Below are 26522 nucleotides of genomic sequence, written 5' to 3'. Positions count from 1 at the left end.
CAGCGAAATGGTTTTTCACCAGTGTGAATTCGTTTATGAGAAGATAATGCACTACTCTGTGTGAAAGCTTTACCACAAATATTACAATGATATGGTTTCTCACCTGTGTGAGTAGATTTATGATGAGTCAAAGTTGCTTTATGAGTAAATGTTTTACTGCAGATATCACAATGATATGGTTTTTCACCAGTATGGATATGATTGTGGCGAGTTAACGTTCCTCTTTCAGCAAACATTTTACCACAAATATCACAAGAGAATGGTTTTTCACCTGTGTGAATACGTATATGAGATGTTAATGAACTACTCTTTGTGAATTTTTTACCACAGACATCACAATGATATGGTTTTCACCAGTGTGGGTTTGTTTATGATAATTCAAATATGTACTCTGAGAAAATGTTTTACCACAGATATCACAGTGGTAAGGTCTCTCACCTGAGTGAATATATTTATGGTAAGTTAATTTACACATATGTGAGAATGTTTTATCACAGACATTGCAATGGTACGGTTTCTCACCAGTATGTGTGTGTTTATGATAAGTTAAGTTACACCTGAGAGAAAAAGCTTTGCCACAAATATCACAATGGTAAGGTTTTTCACCTGTGTGAATATGTTTATGACGAGTTACATTACAGTTCTTGGAAAAGGTCTTACCACAGACATCACAGTGATATGGCTTCTCACCTGTATGTATACGTACGTGAGAAGTTAATGTACTACTTTGTGAAAAGGTTTTACCACAAATATCACAGTGGTATGGTTCTTCACCTGTATGAGTGCGTTTGTGACGAGTCAAATGTACACTGCGTGTAAATGCTTTTCCACAGGTGTCACAGAGATATGGTTTCTCACCTGTATGAATACGTTTATGACGAGTTAGCGTTCCACTTTCAGAGAATGTTTTACCACAAATCTCACAGCGGTATGGTTTCTCTCCTGTGTGAATATGTTTGTGAGAAGTTAATGTTCTCATATGCGGAAACGCTTTACCACAAATATCACAATGGTATGGCTTCTCACCTGTGTGAATATGGTTATGATAAATTAATGTTCTTTTGTGTGAGAATTTTTTACCACAGATATCACAGTGGTATGGTTTCTCACCTGTGTGAATGCATTTGTGAGAAGTTAAAACACAATTCTTGGAGAATATTTTTCCACAAATGTCACACGTGTATGATTGCTTCTCTATGTCTACATATGTTTGATGTGATAAATCTTCATTATCAGATTGTACTTCCCTAGAAACATAACTTATAGACAATTTCGTTTCCATAATGTCATCCATTCTTCATAAAATACAAATAAAATTCATTTCCTAATATTCAAAATTGTTGGAGTGGCTGTCTAAGAGACATAATATCCACAAGGACTTCAATTCAAAATTTCACACTGACATTAGTTTATTATCTCTGACAATGGATTGTAGATTGGCCAGTAAAAATGTTCCGATAAAATGCTGTCAAAGTGCATTCTTCGGATAAAGTCATTTTTCAAAATGGATAATTTTCTTGTAATCAAAATCACTTCAAGATGCATGTACTGGTTCAGATATATACCAACCAATTAACTTTATCTTTTAAGTTTCAACTAATATGTATATCTTCAGATTTTTTAAGATTATATTAACATCATTACTGGTATTCTCTGATAATGTCATTTCTAGAGTTTGTGATAGTCTTCATTAATTTGTTGAAGAACCCTGAGTGATGAACTGTTGTCCTAATGTTACCCAGGCATCCTGAAATAAAATGAGAGAGAGCAAGATATCAGTTTGTTAAATATTAATGTTGAGAAGAGACTTGACATGTGATATTGAAAGTTAGAACAGGAAGTAAACAAGAAGGGCCTAGTGGGGGATACACAACAGTTTGATTAGGTGAAAGAGGAGAGTGGCGCTAAAGTCGTGGAAAAGATAATTGTTGTTTAATCCTTGGTCAATTGAAATCAAGCAGACATAATATGAAGCAATCTAGCCATGAACATCCTGACTTTTGCGAGGTTTGTAGTACACATTAGTACTACATTACCTAATGTGCCTTTTCCTTATTTAATACAGTGCTTTGCGATTTGAGGTGAGATTTGGCTAAGTTTAACGAATACATTTTCTAACTTATCAAAATTTCAGTAATGTAAACTACACAAATTATCCAAGTATTGTTTGTGCTCTCAGCAAGCTGAATCTCGGTACCCTTACAAATGAATCCCTTTAAAAAAATTTTTTTCACGAGTAAAACCAGTAAAAGCAGGAATAATGTGTTTTCTATAGTTTATTAACAATAAGAATAAAGCATTATTTTATTCATTATTTTTATTAAGACCCCAAATACATAACACCCAGAGTGACTACCCAAGTTGGTAATACCCTTAGCCAAACCTAGACGTGTGAGTACTCTATTTATTGATCCTTCAAGTGGTCGATATAGGAATAGCTTCAGCACATGGAGACCAATTATGAATTAGTCACAAAATAACTAATATCCTATACTGGAAGAGTAGGTATATGCACAGCATCTGCTAAGACATGCCCTCCTGAAAAAGGTGCACGCTGTTTTGAGATGAAATCTTAAATCATCTGGTCATTTCGAATGTTACCTTTGACATCAAAAGGAGCAGATCTTGGTAAAGATGCTGTTCCCCAAAAGAGGTGTTTGTTGATATGGACCCCAACATCATATGAATATATGAAACGAAGAAAATAAACAACAAAAATGATAGAAAGATAAATTGACGTGATGTATAAAGGATGACAGACGCTACAGTGAAACAACCAGTCATCAAGGACCGAGTCCCTTGCTTTGAGAAACCGCTTATGCGTGAGGCAATCAACCAGCAACTTCATATGTATGCAACAGTGCAACATTACTAACAAACAATACAAGATATCTACCAGCATGTAAAACTTTTGTAAGGTATCAAATAGAATAGGGTACAACTACCAAAAATAGCAATTTTCTATCTAGCATATAATAAACATAAGCATTGTTAGCAACCGTTATTTTAGTTACAAGTGAGTTTCGAAATTTACTAATGTCATCCAAGCACCATATCCATAAAACAGTTTCTGACATCGAAAATGTAATCGCATTAAATAATATCCCCGGCATATAGGCATGCAAAACAATATGCAATGTTCACATTAGCATATCACAGACAGGGTAGATAGTGTGCTGAAGTTCGAATATCGAAGGTTTGGTATTTCGTCCGCCGTTGCGTTCTGAGTTCAAATTCCGCCGAGGTCGACATTGCCTTTCATCCTTTTGGGGTCAATAAATTAAGTACCAGTTACGCACTGGGTCGATGTAATCGACTTAATCCGTTTGACTGTCCTTGTTTGTCCCCTCTATGTTTAGCCCCTCGTGGGCAATAAAAAAAAAGAGAAGTTCGCATATCGAAGGTACTATAAACAGTGACCACAGAAGTAGAGAAAATTAAAATTTTCTTTTTTTCGTCAACATATTAGCCTTTTTGTTTTGTAACTATATACATATATAATGGGAAGTGCTTATCGAAAGTAGCCCTACTTTGTTTATCCATGTATTTCTTTTAAACGGCCCAAATAAAGCTCGTCAACAGCGGGCATGTTTTCACTAAAATTCGAAAGATAAAAAATCTTCAAACTAAAAAAACTGATAATAGGTCCACTTACTATTTTCCTTCTCTTTCTCGTTTGTTTACAATAATAACTTTGACAAATGCAAGACATACGGAAAAAAGATAATAGAACAAACTAAGTGATACAATCTTACACAAACCTAACTAAGCCTTGTTTTCGTAAAATATCTTCGTTTCCCTACTTCATTCATCAAATATATATATTATTCTTTTAATATTACAGAATATATCAAAGAAACAAATATACGTTTATGGATTATCAGTCTTTCTTTGTTTTTTTTAGTTGAAATATTGTTGATATTTTCGGTGACTATCAGTTCCACTTTAATGATGACTTTATTATATGTTTGGTGATTTCTCAAGCTTGAGCTCCGTCGAAATCTCTCTTGTTGCTCTTGACATCAGCGAATCTTCAACTATTTGATACAAGAACTATATAGCATTGGTGTCTGTTTTTCAGAGTTAGCTGTCTTTATTCTTTTTATCTGAGCTCTGCAGTTCCTACACCGGAACGATTCATATGAATTAGAATATTCTCTCTCTTCCCCTGCAGATCTAACATGCATCCTGCTCATTAAACTTGTTTTATAGTTTGATTCTGGAACATAACGAGAAACCCTTAGTCGTCAACTGTACTCTAAATTTTCCCCCTTCCTACCTCACTTGAGTAACTATGTTTTTGCTACAACCTCTAGTTGTACTTTGATCACTGAGGTGCCAATCTACTGTCTGTATTTAGTGAGCTATCTCAACAGTTCGTGGTTTCTCTTTATAAGTGATACTGCTGTTGATTATATGAAGTCCTGGCTCTCTGTCAATATGCAAGACATTCCAATACACCTTCTGTGTACCTATTTCATTGAATACACAGTACTGAGTTCCAATGTTCTCCCCACTTATGAAACATGGTTACTTCTCAGATAACACCAAATCTGGGGCTATCTCTTTCACCAAGTAGACTGCATGCAGACTCCACTGAAGAAGTAAAATATGTCTTCGTGCATTGCTCAGTCTACAAACTTTCCTGTTACCTCAACTGTAGCCAGTTCTTCTGGTCTCTTGTTACATGGAACTTTACCAACTTTTAAAAATTCTTGTGTCCAATAGTCATTAATGGTGGGTACAGGAACCTCTAACACAGATTTAGTAGCATGTCTGATAATTTCAACGTTTTTTTTTCACAATCTTATTGACTTTGATATGTAGACTTTCAGCAGTTTTTTTAGTACTTATATACATATACTATCTTGACAAATAATAACATTATCAATGTTATTTTCAACAATATATTTTATTGTTTTTTGAAATATAGTATTGGTTGTTTTATTTCTGTATGGAAGATGTCATCATTGTTTTAACATTTATTTAGGTCATGTAGAGTTCACTGAGGCAGATTTTCTACAGCCAGATGCCTTCACCTGCTTCCAAGAAAGGTAATATTTCCCCATGGACAGGTATAACTTCACATAAGATTGGAAATGAAAGATGCCACTTGTATGGTGACCTGTTTACAACTAATATGCAATATCAAGACAAGGAGACATACTCACACATATGCATTAGTGTAGCTAGAGGGTGTGCTGCCTAGGGTGGCCCTTCTATTTACCACTCCTGGACCTCACAAGAAACACGTATTGCCTATGGCGGATCCAAAAGTGCCACCTGGAGTGGACTGCTCCTACTGCTTGCTATCCTAGTGCATATATGTATGTACATAGAAGGCAGGTTTCTTTCAGTTTCTGTCTGTCAGTTCCATTTACAAGGCTTTGGTCAGCCTGGGACTAATAGAAGACACTTGCTCAAGATGCTATGTATGTCATATCCAGCTTAAAATATGCATTGGTATATCTATTGTTATAATTTTGCTTACTTCAGAGTACACTGCTATCTTATGATATTGTTCCTTTTAAATCCAGTTGAATAAAATAATTCATATCAGAAAAAGGAAATAATAATTCAATATTTGCAGTTGAATAAGAATCTGAACAAATTTTTGTCATCTCACTGGTATTTATTCTAAAATCTTTGCCCACCTTTTGCACAACTACTGAAGGAGATGCTCATTTACTCCCTCCAGAAGGGAATTCTTTTCAAAAATCTTCATTAACAGCTTTCATCAGACAAATAATTTAATGTGAATTGGTAGGTGCAGTCATGGAACCATGTGTTTAAAGGTCTGTTTTCACTGGTTGACCAATGACTTGTGAGTGAAATTTAATAGACGTAAACTGGAAGAAACCTGTTGTTGATGTGTGTGTGTGAGAATGTACTCTCTTTGCTTTGAGATATGTGCAAACAAAAAGTCACCATTCACACAAATGACATTTATTGTTTACAATCCTTAGCAAAAGCATTTGCAGTCTATTCATTGTTCACAAGACTAGGGAAAATACTACCTTGCTCGGAAACAGTTGAAGATTGACAACAGGAAGACCATCTGACTTGTGCAAGCATTGAAAAAGTGGATATTGAAATGATGATAGCAATAGTCTTGCTCAAAATATTATGGCCTGATATTTCCTCAGAAGAATCTTACCCTTAAAACCTCATCAGATCCTGAAGTTCCTTCAGGTTTCAATCTTATGAATAAATGTTGAACTATCGATATTCATCCAGTTCATATCAAGCAAGACATGATTTCTTTCTGGTTACACAGTGTTAAAAAAGAGCATAAAGACATTCCAAGTCTGAGATGTCAACAGACTCAACCTACTGATTTCTCAGAATACACATGGTTATCTCTGTAGAAAAGTAATAAAGACAATTGAGTTTTCCAAATCAATATAGCTACAATCCAAAGAAACAAATTATTTCAGATGAACTGTCAGTAATTACTAGTAGCAAAATAGTTATATCTTCACTATTTTGCTACTAGTCATGTTAAAATTGGACTGCACTCTTCAAAAATTGCACTAAGAATAAGTGTAAGGTGAAATTACTACCTGGTTTTATAGCAAGTTGATGCAGGTAGTTTATCCCATCCCCCTTTGACTTTTAGTTCATGCAACTGAAAAAAAAAACTGCAATATTTATGAGATGAACCAATATATTCTTTCTTGAGATACACTTATGGTATCTGTAACATTTGATGATTACATCTCGATATCTCAACACATTTAAATCATCTGACCAGAAAGCAGACAAGACTTTGAATAATTTTATTGTGGTGAAACTTGCATTCTCTCTTTATAGTTGATAATACATTACTTTGGAGTACTCTTATTTGAATTAACATAGTAAACTTAAGGCATAATACATATATATATATTTTACATATGCTTAACAATATGAAGGGTTCAGATATTTATTTCTTATTAAATAACATACTTGAGTTTCAAAATTACTTCAACAATGAGAGATAATTACAATCATCTACGATACAGAATAGTTATTCCTGTGTGGGAGTAAATAAGATATGGTATAGTCAAAAGGCTCTTTGACAAGAATGGCCTACTTGAGAAATCACTGGTTTTTCAACTGTACATTGCATGAAAATATTTTACCACAAATATCACTATGATATGGTGCCGGTGGCACGTAAAAAGCACCCACTACACTCACAGAGTGGTTGGCGTTAGGAAGGGCATCCAGCTGTAGAAACACTGCCAGATCAGACTGAGCCTGGTGCAGCCTTCTGGCTTCCCAGACCCCAGTCAAACCATCCAACCCATGCTAGCATGGAAAGCGGACGTTAAATGATGATGATGATGATAGTTCCTAACTCCTGTGTATAAGCTGGTGGACAGTTAAGTTACTCTTGTATGAAAATGTTTTACCACAAATATCACAGTGATATGGTTTCTCACCTGTATGAATACGTTTATGTGCAGTTAAAGAACCACTCTGTGTAAACGCTCTATCACAGACACTACATTTATATGGCTTTTCACCTGTGTGAGTAGGTTTGTGATGAATTAAACTTGCTTTCTGAGTAAATGATTTACCACAGATATCGCAATGGTATGGCTTCTCGCCTGTATGAATACGTTTATGGGAAGATAATGCACCTTTCTCTGCAAATGTTTTAGCACAGATATCACAGTGGTATGGTTTCTCACCTGTGTGTGTACGTACATGAGAAGTTAATGCACTACTTTGTCTGAATGTTTTGCCACAGACATCACAATGATATGGTTTTTCACTAGTGTGAGTACGTTTATGATCATTCAAATATGTACTCTGAGAAAAGTCTTTACCACATTTGTCACAACGGAATGGTTTTATATTTGTATGAATATGTTTATGATGAGTCAGCTTACACTTGTGTGAAAATGTTTTGTCACAAGTCTCACAGTGGTAAGGTTTCTCACCTGTGTGAACATGCTTATGATATTTTAATTTACACATATGTGAAAATGTTTTGCCACAGGTATCACACTGATATGGTTTCTCACTTGAATGAATATATTTATGATGACTCAATGTTCCGCTTTTAGCAAATGCTTTACCACAAACATCACACCTGTATGGTTTCTCACCTGTGTGAGAACGTTTGTGGTAAGTCAAATGTGCACTCCGAGTAAATGTTTTATTGCAGATATCACAATGATATGGTTTTTCACCTGTGTGGGTACGCTTATGTTGAGTCAAATGTGTATTCCGAGAAAATGCTTTATTACAAGTATCACAGACGTATGGTTTCTCACCTGTGTGAGTACGTTTGTGATACGATAATGCTCCACTTTTTGAGAAGGCTCTTCCACAAATATCACAGTGGTATGGTTTCTCTCCTGTGTGAATACGTGTATGATAAGTTAATTTAAACCTGTGAGAGAATGTTTTACCACAAGTCACACAAAGATATGGTTTCTCAACAGAATGACTGCTTTTGTGATTAGTCAAATGTATATTGCGCGTAAATCCTTTACCACATATGTTACAGTGATATGGTCTCTCACCTGTATGAATACGTTTATGACGAGCTAATGCACCACTCTCAGAAAATGTTTTCCCGCAGAGGCCACAATGGTATGGCTTCTCTCCTGTGTGAATACGATTATGATAAAGTAATTTACACTTATGTGAGAATGTTTTCCCACAATTATCACAAAGATATGGCTTCTCCCCTGTGTGATTACATTTGTGAGAAGTTAAAATACAGTTCTCAGAGAATGTCTTTCCACTTGTATATAATTCCTTCTGTATGTCTACATGTGTCTGATGAGATAAATCACTAACGTCAGTTTGTATTTCACTGTAATCTTGACTTTTACACAAGTTTTGCTCCATAACGTCATTTGTTTTTCATGAAATACAGATATTTTTTTCTTTATATTTTGTATTTAATACCAAAGTGGCTGGCTACAAGACAGTATATCAATGAGATGAAACCCATAAAAATTTTGATTCAACATTTCCTGTTGACACCAGTTTCTTAACTTTGATGGTAGATTTGTTTGTAGATGTCTTAGGTTATACTGAAACTTCATTTCCAAATAGTCATTTCTTGCAATCAATTATATTCTTGTAACTAAAAATCAGTTTTTAAGATGTAGCCATTTACATAAGACATTACGCATCAGTCAGTTAACAGTATCTTTTAAATATCTCAAATATTACCATTTAATAACATTGTCCAAGAAATATATTCTCAAGCCTCATTATATGTAGTGTTGCATGTATTCTATTCATGATATCATTTCATCTGTTATTTTTTTCTGATGTATTTTCTTGTCTCAAATTTACTAGACACCCTAAAATAAAGAGACAGTATGAGATATAAGGATGCATTAGATATTAGTAGGAAGAATAGACTTGGCACAAGATATTGAAAGTTGGAAAAGCAAGAAGTACAGACAGAATATCCAGAAGAAATACACAATTTACATGAATGAATAGAATTGAGAAGTAAGTTTTGGAAAAGACAGTTGTTTTTGTTTTTTAACCCTAGATCAATTTTGATTAAGCAGGTCAATGATTAGAGACATTCTAGCTATAATCATCTCACCTCATTAAGAGCCTCCAAGTAAGCCACTATACAGTCAATCAATTCACAAAAAATAGCAGCCAAGTTTTTTTTTAATTACAATTCAATGGAAAGCAGACGTTAAGCGATGATGATGATGACTTAAAAAAGGCATATTGGATAATTTAGATAAGAATATACAATAAATGGAATATTAATATCATTTTTCCATTTGTTTGATTTGAGGGAGATTTGGCTGCTATTTCCAGCAATCCAAAAAAAATCACACATGAGACTTCTCGTGTGATTTTGGTATAAACACAATATAGAGTTTGGCAGAGGTGAAAGAACATCATAGGGTGGTATGGAATCTCTAATCTTATGGGTACAGAGCAACTCCACTAGTATTAATGCTACAATGAAATCCACTCAGGACGCTCTATAAAGTGGTAGGAGAATGAGCTGAGATTTGGTGCTTCTCTGGTGCTGTTGCTGCAATAAAATGTATCTAGTATACTCTGTAACACAGTTGGTGACAGGAAGGGTATCTAGTCAAAGAAACCAAACCCAAAATGAAATGTACAAGCAAGACATGATCATCCAACCCATTTAGAAGGGCAGCAACTTCAACTGATCCCAGTATGAAAAATAGGTGTAACATGATGATATAAAATGTTCATATCCTTGTTGATCATTTGAACCATGCAATGGTTAGGAACAATGGTTCAACTGGGATTGTTACTTGAAAGTCTTCCATATAAATTTTCCTACAGTGGAGTCATATATGGATTTGCCTGTCTTGATTGGTAACTTGACAGAGAAGGTTTTATGTATAATGTGAGATGAATCTTTCATTTTTGGTCCTAGAAAACAGGCAAAGTGAATGAACAACTTTTGACATTGCTGTCACAAACATCTTAAGAAAACCTGACAGGAAATGTTTGTTAATTAATTTGTTAAAACTTGCTCTTAAATTAGGAAGTCCTGAGCCTACAATGTGGATCACTTGATTGCACCATCTATCTCAACTCCAGCATGAACAACTTTATATTCTGATTTCAATGTAGATAGTAATATGTTAGTCTGTTTATAGTGTGTATATTGAAACTTGCTCTGTGAATGTCAGTGACTTAAAATCCTTCAAAATAACAATGGTTTCTGTTAAACTCTCGGTCACAAAGTCTGTGTTAGAGTAGGCAGTGCAATGTCAAATATGTTGTCAGAGAAAGTTATGTCAGTTTTGTTGTTGCCTCCATCTAGGAATACACTGCTGCTGCTGCCCACCATCAATATTAGTTCACATCCAAAGAAAGGTTACCTCAATTATTGACATGAAGTCACTCATCATTACATTCCAACCTTTGACTAAAAACTACAGAAAATAGTTATTCCCCAATCCATTTACAACACAAACATTTTAGATACCAGTTATCATTTTGCTTTGTTTTATAGCATAGATACAATTTCAGGTACTGTTAGCTATGTTTAGAATGTGTAGGGGTAGGTGAGGCAAAATGAGTAATTTTCTGGTTTCTCATTTTCTTCCTACTTGTTTTAAACCGTTATGAAAGGGTGCTGATAGGCCTGGTTGGAAGCCCAAGCTTCTGAATTCTTTCACAGGTTACTGAAAGACTGCTTCAATAAGTGTGTGAATCTGAGAAGGGAATACAGTAAATAAGATCATAATTAACTGATTCTCCTGGATTTTTTTTTACCCAAAGCCAGGAACTTTTCAGCACTCCCTTGCACACTGCAAGTATTGCATCATCTTTGGGAATAAAAATTGGTCACCATAGTTGTTACTGAGAGTCTGAAACAGTCAAGTGACAGGTACTTTTTTTACAAGAAATTTTTCCTTAACTTTGACCCAATTGTAATTGAGGTTGCTAATAAAATATCTGGATAATTTTTGGTGTTTAACAATTTAAATTCTTATCTTTAATGGATTCCAAGTCAATTTTTTTCCTGCACTCATGTTTAATTTGATAATTTTAAATTTTCAAAAATACTTGTCTAAATTGGGGCAAATGAGTAATGTCCCATTTCAATAATTTTTATTTCTCTTTAACAGCATGGTGTGTAAATTTACCATGAAGTCACTTTAGTAGATCGCGAAGAAGCTATCGAGAATATTTTATGCTGATTTCTTGATTTAGTCGAGTTTCGTTATTTTCATATGTACCTCCGTCCAACCCGTGCTAGCGCGGAAAACGGACGTTAAACGATGATGATGATGTACTATTTTCCCAAGACCCTCTTTCTGACCAAGATATCTTAAATTTTTTGTTGCATTTCTGATGTCTAAGGATGGATACTGACGTGTACGAGTCTTTTCGTAAAATGTAATTCTAAAGAATTGAAAAGGCAAATTTATCTTACTTTGTATTACCCATTTTGCCCCATGTAAATTTATCTCTTGAATGCTCAAAGAGAGCGAATATGGTTTTCTGAAATAGAGTTCTGGTTATGTTATAGTGTTAATGATTCATTTAGAAAGTAATTAGCTTGGCTGATATAGTTTTCGTAAGGTGGTAAACATTTATAAAAAATCTTTTTCTTGAAAATTAAAAATATTACCCATTGTGCCCCACCAAAATATTCTGTTGTGTTTACAATAACTCCACAAAAGTTCAAAATTTCAGACATCAACTACTCAGTTGTACCGTAGTTTTCTAACGGTATCCAAGCGACACAATATAAAGCAGTTACTGACATCGAGCTGATAATCACCTTAAATCATCTTCTCACCGTGCAAGCAAAACAACATTGGCATGATATCTACAGACTTGGTAGACAGTTGTGGAGATGCTGACTGGATACGTTTATAAATTCATAATAGAATACTATAAATATAATACATTCAAATATTCACCACGAATGCAGAGAAAAATAAAATTTTCTTTCCATCTGAAATTTTAGTCAGTATTCGATGCAATATTTGTTTTGATAGAAAGGCGGTCCCCATCGAAAGTAGCCCTTCTTGTTTATCTATTTCTCTCGTTCAGTAGGCCCAAATAAAAATATTCGGGAGTAGACATATTTTTCGCTAGAATTTCCAAGATATATATAATCTTTAAAATAAAGAACTGTTAACAGGTTCACTTACTGTTTTCTTTGTCTTTCTTATATATTAACTGAAACGATTCTAAAGAACAGAGAGGGCAGAAATAACAACACAACACAAAACAGCAGAACAAACTGATTTAAGGAAGACCTAATTAATCAAACAAACTGGTAGCGCTGCTTTCGTAAAAAGTTTCAGCGGTTCCTCATTCATTTTTATATTTCAACGTTACAAAGAAAAAGACATACGTTTATACACAAGTGGTTCTTTTATTAGATGCATTATTTACAATGTTTATCTTTTTTGTACATTAAAAAAAAAATCTATGACCAACCACTGGTACATCTTTTTATAGGCGGCTTTCTTTCCAACTTTACAAATTTGCAGTTTTCTGGCGAGCTGGCAGAAATGTTAGCACGCCGGGCGAAATGCGTAGCCGTATTTCGTCTGAGTTCAAATTCCGCCGAGGTCGACTTTGCCTTTCATCCTTTCGGGATAGATTAAATAAGTACCAGTTACACACTGGGGTCGATGTAATCGACTTAATCCGTGTGTCTGTCCTTGTTTGTCCCCGCTGTGTTTAGCCCCTTTGTGGGTAGTAAAGGAATAGATTTTATAAACCTTGATAAATTTGCTAAACATCAAGCTTGTTCTTGACATTGAGAACCTTTTAACTGTGTTTAATTAAAAAACTGACCGCCGCATTAGTGTGTTGGTTCCATCTTTTCTTCCTTACAGATTTTTTCGTCCTGTATTCTATTGCGTGCAGTAAACGATGGAACTGAATAAAATGTGTCTGGTGTCTCCATCTTCCGTTTAGTTTTCGTGTGTTGCTTTGATAACGTTGCTAACCATGATACAGCTATAACAGACAATCGAGGATCTCAGCTGATTACTGTGCCCAGTTTACTGGACCACATACGTTTTTGTTGTATAATTATTTTAATTCTTGCAAACAACTAATTTGCGGGGAAAATTAGCATCTCTAGTAAGGAGGAGTTGATAAACATTAAAACCTTAATAATCTTGAAGAAGCAGATGCATGATTTACATAATTTAAGTTGAAACTGCTTATAAATGACACTAGGCCGAAACCGATTTAGTCAAACTGCCTTGCATTATGTGACATTAGTCTGTTAGAAAGTAAAACATATAATTTTAGGAATAACAACGATAGTGGATTATATGTACTTTTTCCTTGTTATTTTCTTCACACCTATTTAAAATACACTTTTCCGATATTATTGGGAGAACAATACAATAATAATCACACAGCACATAGTTTAAGAATATAGCTTAAAATGAAAAGCAATTCGGATCTTTTCGGTTTGAACGGCAGTTTTTAAAAATAATTTCCACGCAACTAAACACTTTTAAACTTCGTATACTGGTAGAATGTGTTTATAAAACATCTTTTTCTCTTGGCTTTATTGAGAAAATTCTATAGTTTGTAAGATATCTGTTGCTTTTTTTCTGCAATTTCAACCAATCAATGACGTCTATTGAGGTGAAAACATTCTGTGCCGTATGAATATGTCCCTCGTTTAAGAAACCGATTGGGTTTATTTACATTTCTGAAGAAAAAAAGATTCCCTTCCTCCCACCCCTAACCCTAACCCTAAAACAAATTGAAATGCAATAGATCGATACTAAGGTCATAATTATGGGTGACAATTTCATATGACACCGCTAGAAAAACTGCTGTTCAAACCGAAAAGATCCAGAAATTCAAATATAGTAAATGTGACATCTCAATTTGCGATTAAGGCCAATACATAAATTGGTGTTAATTATTTTCCAACGAAGCGCTGGAGAAAGTGGTCAAACTGGCGTTTGCGGTTGGTTACTCCGACCATGTCTTGATGAAGCTGCAATCCGGCATTGAGATGATAACAGTGTGCAACTTGAAGGACAGAATAAGAGTGTGGGTGTAGAATGACAAGGTAATGTTGCAGCAATGACGGTGGGGGCCTAGTAAAGTAATGTGGCAAGCAATGAATGGCGAAGACAGGAGAACAAGAAGAGCTGACAGACTATCAAAGGACTGTACTTCAGGTGTCGAGGCCCACACACGGTCAGTGACTGAAAACATTTGAAGTTCAAAGTGGTTTGCTACCGTTGTGACCAGGTTCGTCATATAGCGATCTACTGAAGTCAGGGAAACTATTGCGTTGGAAATTGCCCTGTCAACGAAGTAGAGGTACGCCTACATTCACTGCCTGTAAAAAGGGTTCTGGTGAGGGAAGAGAAGTAAGGGCCCTCGTGAACACAGACTGCACAAAGGCTATAATGATCAGGAAACTGGGGAAGAATAGCCAGTTTAAAGGTAATTGACGAGAGGGAGGTAAGGTGTAAAGGCATCTGTATGGTGGAAATGGTGATAGAAGGTATGCCAGTGAAGATACAGGTGATTGTGGTCGACAAGGTAGATGATGTTGATGTAGTAATAACGATTTGTTCTAATTATATAAATAATTATTCCTTTACTGCCCACAAGGGGCTACACACAGAGAGGACAGACAGACGGATTAAGTCGATTACATCGACTCCAGTGCGTAACTGGTACTTATTTAATCGACCCTGAAAGGCAAAGTCGACCTCGGCGGAATTTGAACTCAGAAGGGAGATTGAGGGAGTTTGTGAAATCTTTTACACTAATCTTCACCATTGATACTCACTCTTCCAGCGCCACAAGTGTGGTAAGAGGTGCCACCCATTCTGGCCAGTAAAATTAAGAATGTTTTATTACTGATGACGAAAAATATAAAACCCCATGATAATATGTTAAAACAACCGAAATGAAGACAGCAACTGTGGAATGGCATTTAAAAGAAAGAAAAATTCTCTCACAGTGGAAAGAGTAAAATATCTCACTTTATAAGAAGAATAATAGGGAAGATTTGAGTAACTGTTGCTCCATGCACCTTCAGATGTTCACAAAGATCATAGTCACCAGATTATCAGATTATCACGACAATTTTAACGAGCAAAAAGGTTTTTCTTAACATTAGAGACTTAATGACAATAGTTAGAGTTCATCTAAGCTGCCTTCTTCTCCACCTTTAACATTTTCCTGGGAAATTTCATGCAGGAGACACTACATGACTTGCACATTTCGATTTCCATCAGAAGACGGTACATATTCAATCAGAGTTGTGCTTACAATATCAGACTAATAGAGGGCATCGGAAAACAACTTCGGAAATTCACCACGAGCTTGGAAAGAGCAACAGCAGCATGCGAAATAGAAGTAAGGGCAAAGCAAAATTGTTATCAATAGCCATAACCAGTAACCAACTTGGAGCTGAATGGTCAAAAACTTGGATAAGACCACATACCTTCGATCTACTCTGAACAGGTACAGTGGATCAATAAAAGAGTCAAAAGCAAACGTTTGACAACAAACGGTTCAGAAGGTTGTTACTCATCTTGTACATAGAGTGCAAGACAAAAGGCATTCTAGGTAGCAAGTCACCAAGTATATAGGCTGACAAAACACCTATAGATGGGTAGGTTCATGTTGAGTCACCTAATGTGACTCCGCTCAGAAGGCTGTAATCTCGTTCGGTAGATGAACATATAAGCAAGGTTGTAACTTTAAACACGTTTATTGTGGCCACACGTATATACACAACGGAATGATAAATGGAATTGGTGGTGCATAAAGGCCATGGTCTTCTGTGCTATGTTTCTATCTGCAAGCTGGCGTGTAGTATGAGAGAGAGACAGTCAGGTTGCGTCCACACAGCTCGAGTCCCAGTGCAGAAAAAGGAAGAGATGAGTGTCTGAACCTTAATGTTGCGTAACGCCCTCTATATCTGGTCAGCTTGTCAACGCCTACACACCTCTGGTTTTAGACTCGTTCAAAAACATTCTCTGAGGTACAGTTGAAGGAAGGAGAAAGAGGCAGATGGAAAAAAAAAAAGAGCCTCGGTCCTGTTTCACAACACTTAAGACCAGGCAGGTTTCAAAACCGCGGATCTTCTGCAAGTGATAGAGGAAAGGGACAAGCGGCAATTGGTGACAGCCTATATCTTGAGTAGCCTGCCAACGATTGATTGCACCAATCATGATAATGACGATGACACTGATAATGGCGAAAATAAGAATATATATATATAATCTCATTTACCATATTATATATCTCATGATAACTATGCCAAAATGGAGAGTCAAATCTATCATCAGAAATAACTGAATTGGATTAGTATACTTTGGACTCTTTACCAGCGGGGTTCTGAAAGCGTCAAATCCAAAAACGCAAAAAAAAAAAAAAAAATCATGAACGAAACCATCTGGGTCTTGGGTCGCCAAACTTTTTCGACCTTCGACCCCCTTTAGCCACTTCTTCCGCATCAACCCCCTTTAGCCACTTCTCCTGCATCGACCAACCCCCTCATTTAAAATACTTAATACCTTATCCTATCGTACCATATCTTAAATGTGTACCGGGTACTGATGCTGGCAATTAAAATGTTAGCTAAAATATACATGTACGACAAATTAAGAAATTCTATTGAAGAAGACTCACTTTTTACATTTAAAACTACATGTACGAGTATACAGTATTAAACTTTTAATTTTTATGAAATTGTTTTCACGGTTAGAAAATGTGAAAAACGCATCATATTGCTGGAATATCTTTTATTGAAAATGACAACATCAATGTGAGGGATGAATATGGTGATCCTGAATCAAGACATTGATATCAGGCTGAATGTTGGTCAGTTTCAGTCTCAAATTACTTCGTTTCTCTAGGTTCAGGCAATTTTTATAAGCATACACTTGACAATCCGCATCCCAATCACACTTCTCAATCTTCGAACGTTAGCAATAGCAGACTTGTCGGTACTGTGAAAAGTTATGTTTTCCAACGTTTCATGGCGCTAAGTATTTCAAGCAGTTCACCTGGGTGAGCTGGTCTTTCGCACACCGACCCCTTGGCTATCATCGACCCTCTGTAATTGCTCACCGACCCCTAGGGGTCCCGAGGGACCCTTGATCTAGATCATATCCCAAAGAGAAAGAATATTTAGTTCATCGGAGTTAAGCCCCTTGGATTGAGATTTTGGTGATCAATAAAGTTTGCACTATTCCACAAGATATTTTGGCTGTAGCTGAGTTTGGAGTGGGATAGAAGCATGGGTAGTGAGGGGAAGTTTAATTTTAAAACCATTTTAAAACATGCATATATGCATGTAGTTGTATGTATAGGCTTTATGTATCAAAGCTGGGTATGAGGTGGGATAAAACTTACATTAGTTCCTCACATAACAGTTAAGGAAATATCAATGGAGAGAAAACGAATGAGCATATCTATCATATGGCTAACCAGTTCACTAAAGTATGCCTGTGCTCACGAAGGCAGAGGGAAAAGAAACTCTCTTTTAAGTTTAGGTAGGCCCCGGGATGAAAGAAGTTCTTCAACATAATTCTTTTCTCTAGCACATTTGCATGCATATACACAGACTGCTGTTAAGGTAAGATTTGCAGTTTTCTAGTATCCTTCACATGATGTTTTGCTATTCGCAAGCCACTTGGATATTTTGTGACCTCAGAATGACCTGCTGATAATAACACTTCTCTGAACTGATTTATTTTCAAAATATTTGATATGAGGAAGCTTTAAACAACTTATGCGGATTGATATAGTATCTTGACTTCATTGGCATTACTTTACATATTTTGTCTGACTATTCACCTGCATTAAAGGCTTTCTTTAAAATATTTACAACACACACATGTATACACACGCATATCAGTCTATGTTGGATCGTTAGCCCCTACACGCAATTTTTTTCTCTCCTTGTTTCTTTTCTGTGTATCTTTCTGTCGAAGAGCGTAGGCTCGAAACGTAAAAGACTTGTTTTATTTCTATTCCTGAGCGCCATACGAATACATTGTTTGTTTGTACTCCACCTGCCTTCGTCTTTTGTTTATTTTCGTAAACCTGCCTTCGTCTTTTGTTTATTTTCGTAAACCTTCCCGTTATATATATACATACACAATTTCAATGTTTTGTCATGGATCTCTTCACACACATCATGTCACCAGTTAGTACAGCCCTTTTCCATTTCCTCTATGAGATGCAACAACTTCAGCTCTCTGTTCACCACTTTGCCCATGTCTTCCTCAGCTCCATTCATTTGAGCTCATAACATTTCTTTACATATCCGTCTTCCTTCATTTGCATCACATGCTCATACCAATGCAGGCTTGGTATGTATGTGTGCATGCAAATGTGCTAGAGTGCTGATATTCCTCATCGTTACGACTTGAGTGAACTGGTGGTAGTGTTGACATTATGACAAAAAAAAAACATCCTTTATTTGAAAACAAGTAAGGGTTGGCAACAGGAAATGCACCTAGTTGTATAACACTGCCACAAAATAACCCCTTTGTGTACCTCAAGCTAGTATGAAAAAACAGATGTTAGACAATGTATCTATGTTTGTATGTAGGTTCAGACACACAAGCATAAATTTTAAAAAATTACATGCACAGTTGTAATGCATACCATTAGGTTGTTGGTTTCTCTTGTGTCACATTCCAAGTAAAAATATCATTTAACTGTATCCCAGGTTTAAATTGCTATAAGGCTGCACATTGTAAAAAATAGAACACAAAGAAGGCATTCCAAGTGTGAGATGTCAACTGCCTCAACTTCAAAATACATGTTTATTTTTGCAGAAATGAAGTAATGATGACAATAAGGTTAACAAATCAATATAACTACAATCCAAGGAAATAAATTACTTCAGATGAACTATCAGTTCAAAATAGTGCGGGTATGTCAGGGGTTCATGCATTTATGTAATGTAGAAATACAAAGGACAGAAGAGTTTTTATAATTTACAGTAAAATTTAACCAAGTTAATGGTTATATCAACATATACAAGTTGTTTACATTCAGCTTAATATCTGCATTGTGGAAGATTTTTGCAACAAAATTTACAAAAACAGATTTCAACTTCAGTCAGGTTTTATTAGAGAAATGTTGGAAGAATGTGGTATGAGAACTATTTTGAAGTTTTATGAAAAGTTTTGCAAAATGTAACATATGTGATATTATAAATGACAATGTCAGCGCCGCTTTGACTGGTTTCTGTGCCGGTGGCATGTAAAAAGCACCAACTGATCGTGGCCACTGCCAGCCTCCCCTGGCACCTGTTCCAGTGGCACGTAAAAAGCACCCACTACACTCACGGAGTGGTTGGCGTTAGGAAGGGCACCCAGCTGTAGAAACACTGCCAGATCAGACTGGAGCCTGGTGCAGCCTTCTGGCTTCCCAGACCCCAGTCGAACTGTCCAACCCGTGCTTGCACGGAAAACAGACGTTAAACGATGATGAAGATGATGATGATGATGATGATGATGATTATAAAGTGTTAGGAAGCAGCTGTGTCTTATGATTTTCTCTGAAGAAATTTGAGTATTATTTCATCATAACATAATTTGTTCTTATTGCTATCAATTAAACTGTTGTACATTACTGTCAAAGGAATTTTCTCTCTCCAAAATCTAGCTTTAATATGCTTCATTCCTGTCATAGAAACCCTATGTCTTATAGTGCCTCCTTGCAACAGTGATAAGGTTTTTCTCACAGGAACAAATGAATGATGCCAGCTTAGGGGAAAAATAACTCTGGATGAAAACAGAGAGGCAGAGAGGACTGATTAGTGTTGTGACAAACTTCACAAGAGCAGCCAGTTTATAATGTCAAAGGAATCCTGCCTTAAATACAATGAAGATAAATGAATGAAAACATATACAACAACAGATATGGCTGGTTAAATCTGTTGTGATGTATGTCAAGTGACAAAGGACTGTGTAAAGTGATTTAACTCATCCTACCCCTGGCTACACAATGTGAAATCACATTTTCACATTTTTATGACCTATACTGGTGGTCTGGCGTCACATCAATGTCATATTTAAGTCAATAATGAATATTACGTAAATGAGTAATTAATTTTCTCTATAAAAGTCTACATTCTTATAAAAGCCTATAGTCTTCAGTTGTATAGAAGTTAAAGTTAAAACAGTTCTATATTTACAAGGACAGACAAACAGATTAAGTCGATTACATCGACCCCAGTGCGTAACTGGTACTTTTTTAATCGACCCCGAAAGGATGAAAGGCAAAGCCGACCTCGGTGGAATTTGAACCCAGAACATAATGGCAGACGAAATACGGCTACGCATTTCGCCTGGCGTGGTAACGTTTCTGCCAGCTCACCACCTTACAAGAATATATTTCACCACAGATATCACAATGATCTGGTCCCTAACTTATATGGATGGAATGGAAGCACTCCGTCAGTTACGATGACGAGGGTTCCGGTTGATCCGATCAATGGAACAGCCTGCTCGTGAAATTAACGTGCAAGTGGCTGAGCACTCCACAGACACGTGCACCCTTAATGTAGTTCTCGGGGATATTCAGCATGACACAGAGAGTGACAAGGCCGGCCCTTTGAAATACAGGTACAACAGAAACAGGAAGTAAGAGTGAGAGAAAGTTGTGGTGAAAGAGTACAGCAGGAATCGCCACCATCCCCTGCCGGAGCCTCGTGGAGCTTTAGGTGTTTTCGCTCAATAAACACTCACAACGCCCGGTCTGGGAATCAAAACCGCGATCCTACGACCGCGAGTCCGCTGCCCTAACCACTGGGCCATTGCGCCTCCCCTAACTTATATGAATGAGCTGGTGGACAGTTAGATTACTTTTGTGTGAGAATGTTTTACCACAAATATCACAGTGATATGGTTTCTCACCAGTGTGAATACGTTTATGAGCTGATAATCCACCTTTCCGTGCAAATGATTTACCACAGATATCACAGGGGTATGGTTTCTCACCTGTATGTGTACGTACATGAGACGTTAATGCAGAACTCTGTTTGAATGTCTGACCGCAAGCATCACAATGATATGGTTTCTCATCTTTAGGACTATGCTTAGCATCAACTTTTATATTAGTGTGAATAGGTTTATGACAAGTTAAGCTGTACTTGTCTGAGAATGTTTTGCCACAGGTATCACAGTGAAATGGATTCTCACCTGGGTGAACACTTTTATAATGGCTTAATATTCCAGTTTCAGGGAATGTTTCACCACAGATTTCACAATGATGTGGTTTCTCATCAGTGTGGCTCTGTTTATGGTAAGTGACATGTGCACTCCTAGTAAATGTTTTGCCGCAGATATCACAAGAATATGGTTTCTCACCTGTGTGAGTACGCTTGTGCTGAATCAGCATGGCATTCCGAGAAAATGCTGTTCCACAGATATCACAATGGAATGGTTTTTCACCAGTGTGAATACGTTTATGTAGAGATCGTGCTCCAGTGTGAGTAAAGGCTCTTCCACAGATATCACAATGGTACGGTTTCTCACCTGTATGAATACGTTTATGAGAACTAAAAGTGCTTCTGTGTGAGAATGATTTGCCACAGGTGTCACAAAGGTAAGGTTTCTCAGTAGAATGGCTGTTTTTGTGATGAGTCAAATGAACATTGTGTGTAAATGATTTACCACAAATATCACAGTGGAATGGTTTTTCACCTGTATGAATACGAATATGACCAGTTAGTGTTCCCCTTTCAGAAAATGTTTTACCACAAATATCACAATGGTATGGCTTCTCACCTGTGTGAATACGTTTATGATTAATTAATTTACCCTTTTGTGAGAATGTTTTACCACAGGTATCACAGCAATATGGTTTTTCACCTGTGTGAATACGCATATGGTATATTAATTTACATTTATGTGAGAATGCTTTGCTACAGATATCACATTGGTATGGTTTCTCACCTGCATGAACACGGACATGACGAGTTAACGTTTCACTTTCAGAGAATGCTTTACCACAAATATCACAGTGGAATGGTTTCTCATCAGGATGAATTCGTTTATGGTTCGTTAATGTACTCTTGTGTGTAAATGTTCTACCACAGGTGTCACAGCAGAATGGTTTTTCACCCGTGTGCATGCGTATATGTGAAATAAATTCACACCTGTATGAGAATCTTTTACCACAGCTATCACAAAGGTATGGTTTCTCACCTGATTGCTTACACTTGTGAGAAATGAAAACATGATTCTCAGAGAATGTCTTTCCACAAATGTCACATGTGTATGATTGTTTCTCTATATCTACCTGTGGTTGACCATTATTAGATTGTATTTCATCACAAATCTGACTTTTAGACAATTTTTCTTCCATAATATCATCAAAACTTTACCACATGAAACACATTTATATTTCTTCCTGGAACTCTTTATATTTTGCAATACTGAGGTGTCTGTCTATGAGACAAGATCTCAGTGAGCTAAATATGTTAAACTACAGTTCACAAGGTAATAAATTCAAAATGTGGTCCAAACTGTAGTCTATTAACCTGATACATAATAGAAAAGCCATCTCCAGATACGTTCAGATATAATGAAAAACTCTCACAGTTCATTTGCAAATGAAGTCAATTCTTATAATGGATTATATTCTTATCAATAAAAATCAGCAACCATAAATGGTGCTATTGGCTCCAGTTCTCAAGATATAACCGTTTATATAAGACATTACGCATTAATAAACCATCTTTTAAATTTTTAAAAAATAACCATTTCACAAAGACATTAAGCTATACACTGAACTACATACACTTTCTTTTAATGTGTCACATTTTTCTTGATGTTATTTTCCAATCTGTATTATTCTTCATTAGCTTCTTGTTGATAAATCTTGAGTGACAAATTGTTGTCTCAAATACCCTGAAATGAAGAGACAAGGTAATATATGTTAAATATTAATAGAAAGGCTATTGAAGAGAAGAGACACATGACATTTCAGGTAAGAGTAGCGTTAAAGTACACAGAGAATATGAGGAAAAACAAAAACAAAGAAAAGCAAGAAATACACAAATCAAGGAAGAAATTCTCAGAACAGAACTTAGTAATAGTTGCTAGAAAGTCTTCAAAATAGGTTTTTATATCGTGGGGTCATATCTCAACTTGATTCATCATCATCATCATCGTTTAACGTCCGCTTTCCATGCTAGCATGGGTTGGGCAGTTCGACTGGGGTCTGGGAAGCCAGGAGGCTGCACCAGGCCCAGTCTGATCTGGCAGTGCTTCTACAGCTGGATGCCCTTCCTAACGCCAACCACTCTGTGAGTGTAGTGGGTGCTTTTTACGTGCCAGGCAAGGCTGGCAATGGCCACGATCAGTTGGTGCTTTTTACATGCCACCGGCACGGAGGCCAGTCGGGGCGGTGCTGGCAACGGCCACGTTCGGATGGTTCTTTTAGGTGCCACTGGCACTGGTATCACAACTACAATTTCCATTGATTTTTGAGCGATTTCGATTTCAATTGCCTCAACAGGTCTTCACAAGCAGAGTTTTGTGTCTCAAGAAGGAAAAGTAGAGGCTATGACATGCTGTGAGATTTGACAATTAATTTTTGTTTTTGATAGCAGTCACTCTCTTACCCAGTTTTTACAAACATTTCGGCAACTGGTTATTAAGTTCGTTAACTCTAGATATAATCTGCATGTTATCTAATGACTTTTGTTTCATGTTCACCAATAATTTATGATGGTAAAATGCAAGAAGTACTCTCAAGCAGCTTTGGAGAATGAAAAAGTTATAGAGTCTATAAAATTTAACTCTGTGATTCCCTATATGAAAATTTAATTTAAGAAAGTTACTTTTAAGTATTTCTTGCATTTTGCCACTGCCTGCTTTTCCATGGTAGCATGGGTCAGATGGAATTTGTTTAAGGAAATTTTTTATAACCAGATGCCCTTCCAGCCACAAATCCTCAATTGCTTCAAGCAGCAGAATATTTCTTCATGGTCTGTCATTTTTTTTTTTACAGGAGATTGGAAATGTATGACACTGTATGTATGATGGTGAGACAATGTCAAGACAAAAACATGCACACACAAATACAAACATGCATATTTTATATATATAGGCTCTGGCAAGGCTGTGTGATAAGAAGCCTGCTTCTCAACCACATGGCTCCAGCTTCAGTCCCACTGCATGGCACCCTGGGCAAGTGTCTTCTACTATAGCTACAGGCTGACCAAAGCCTTATGAGTGGATTTGGTAGACGGAAACTGAAAGAAGTCTGTTGTATATATATATATATATATATCATCATCGTTTAACGTCCGTTTTCCGCGCTAGCACGGGTTGGACGGTTCGACCGGGGTCTGGGGAGCCAGGGGCTGCCCCAGGCTCCAGTCTGATCTGGCAGTGTTTCTACAGCTGGATGCCCTTCCTAACGCCAACCACTCCGCGAGTGTAGTGGGTGCTTTTTACGTGCCACCTGCACAGGTGCCAGAGGGGTCTGGCATCGGCCACGATCAGTTGGTGCTTTTTTTTTTTTTTTTTTTTTTTTTTTTGTGCTACCGGCACAGAAGCCAGTCAAGGCCGTGCTGGCATCGGTCACGTTCGGATGTTGCTTTTTATGTGCTACCGGCACAGAACCCATTCGAGGCGGGGTTGGCATCGGTCACGTTCGGATGGTGCCTTTTATGTGCCACCGGCACAGAAGCCAGTGGAGGCTGCACTAGCGACGGCCACGTTCAGATGGTGCTTTTTATGTGTCACCGGCACAGGTATCACAGCTACTGCTGTTTCCATTGATATTTGGTTCGATGTTCATGTACATGCCCATGCACTTGACTCAACAGGTCTCCTCAAGCACAGCGCACAGCGAGATGTTCCGGGATCCCACGATCGGTTGGCCACGTTCGGGCGTTGCTTTTTATGTGCCACCGGCACAGGAGCCATTCGAGGCAGGGTTGTTGCTTTTTATGTGCCACCGGCACAGAAGCCATTTGAGGCAGGGTTGGCATCGGTCACGTTCGGATGGTGCTTTTTATGTGCCACCGGCACAGAAGCCAGTGGAGGCTGCACTGGCAACGGCCACGTTCGGATGGTGCTTTTTATGTGTCACTGGCACAGGTATCACAACTACTGTTTCCATTGATATTTGGTTCGATATTCATGTGCCACCGACACGGAAGCCATTCGAGGCGGGGGTTGAGGTATCACAACTACTGTTTCCATTGATATTTGGTTCGATATTCATGTGCCACCGGCGCATGTATGTATGTATGTATTTATGTGTGTGTCTTTGTCTCTGTGGTTGTCCTCATGCCATCGCTTGACAACCAATGTTAGTGTCTTTACATCCCTATAACTTAGCAGTTCAGCAAAAGGGAACAATAGAATAAATACTAGGCTCACAAAGAATAAGTCCTGGGGGTCTCTTTCTTCAACTAAAAACCTTCTAAGGCAGTGCTTTAGCATGGCTGCAGTCAAATGACTGAAAAAAGTAAAAGAATATATATATATATATATATATATCCTTTCTACTATAGGCACAGGGTCTAAAATTTTGGCAGGAAGGGAACTAATTAATTACATCAATCCCACTGCTTAATTGATACTTATTTCATTGACTCTGAAAAGATGAAAGGCAAAGTTGATCTCAACAGAATTTGAACTCAGAACATAAAGCCAGAAGAAATGCCATAAAGCATTTTATCAGACATGCTAAAGATTCTGCCAGCTCCCACCACACACACACACAGTGTGAGCTTCTTTCAGTTTCTGTCTTCCAAATCCATTCACATGACTTTGTTTGGCCACTTGCCCAAATTGCCATACAGTGAAACTGAACTTGAAACTATGACTGGGAAGCAAACATTTTAACAATACAGTTATGCCGTAGGTGCAGGAGTGGCTGTGTGGTAAGTAGCTTGCTTACCAACCACATGGTTCCAGTTCCACTGCATGGTACCTTGGGCAAGTGTCTTCTACTATATCCTCGGGCTGACCAAAGCCTTGTGAGTGGATTTGGTAGACGGAAACTGAAAGAAGCCCATCATATATATGTATATGTATATATATATA

General features: G+C 37.0%; 1 protein-coding gene across 2 annotated transcripts in view; it reads right to left on the bottom strand.

Annotated features, from left to right (window-relative positions):
* Window positions 1-272: 272 nt before the first annotated feature.
* The window catches only part of LOC115226805 (zinc finger protein 91-like), a 33315-nt gene continuing 7065 nt past the window's right edge, over window positions 273-26522 (bottom strand). Inside the window, exons 2-5 of one of the 2 annotated variants that reach the window (XM_036500456.1) lie at window positions 22121-23366; window positions 8077-8734; window positions 7428-7998; window positions 273-1026 (exon numbers count right to left, since the gene is read on the bottom strand). In XM_036500456.1, coding sequence (XP_036356349.1) covers window positions 296-1026; window positions 7428-7998; window positions 8077-8734; window positions 22121-22821 — 2661 coding nt within the window. In that variant the 5' untranslated portion in view covers window positions 22822-23366 and the 3' untranslated portion in view covers window positions 273-295. Of the gene's footprint in view, window positions 1027-7427; window positions 8735-22120; window positions 23367-26522 lie in introns of both variants that reach the window. The other variant, XM_029797828.2, reaches the window with a different exon arrangement.

Source organism: Octopus sinensis, linkage group LG2 (genome assembly GCF_006345805.1).
Source record: "Octopus sinensis linkage group LG2, ASM634580v1, whole genome shotgun sequence".
NCBI lineage: Eukaryota > Metazoa > Mollusca > Cephalopoda > Octopoda > Octopodidae > Octopus > Octopus sinensis.
The sequence above is the reverse complement of the archived record's forward strand: the minus strand, read 5'-3'. Positions and strand labels throughout refer to the sequence as shown.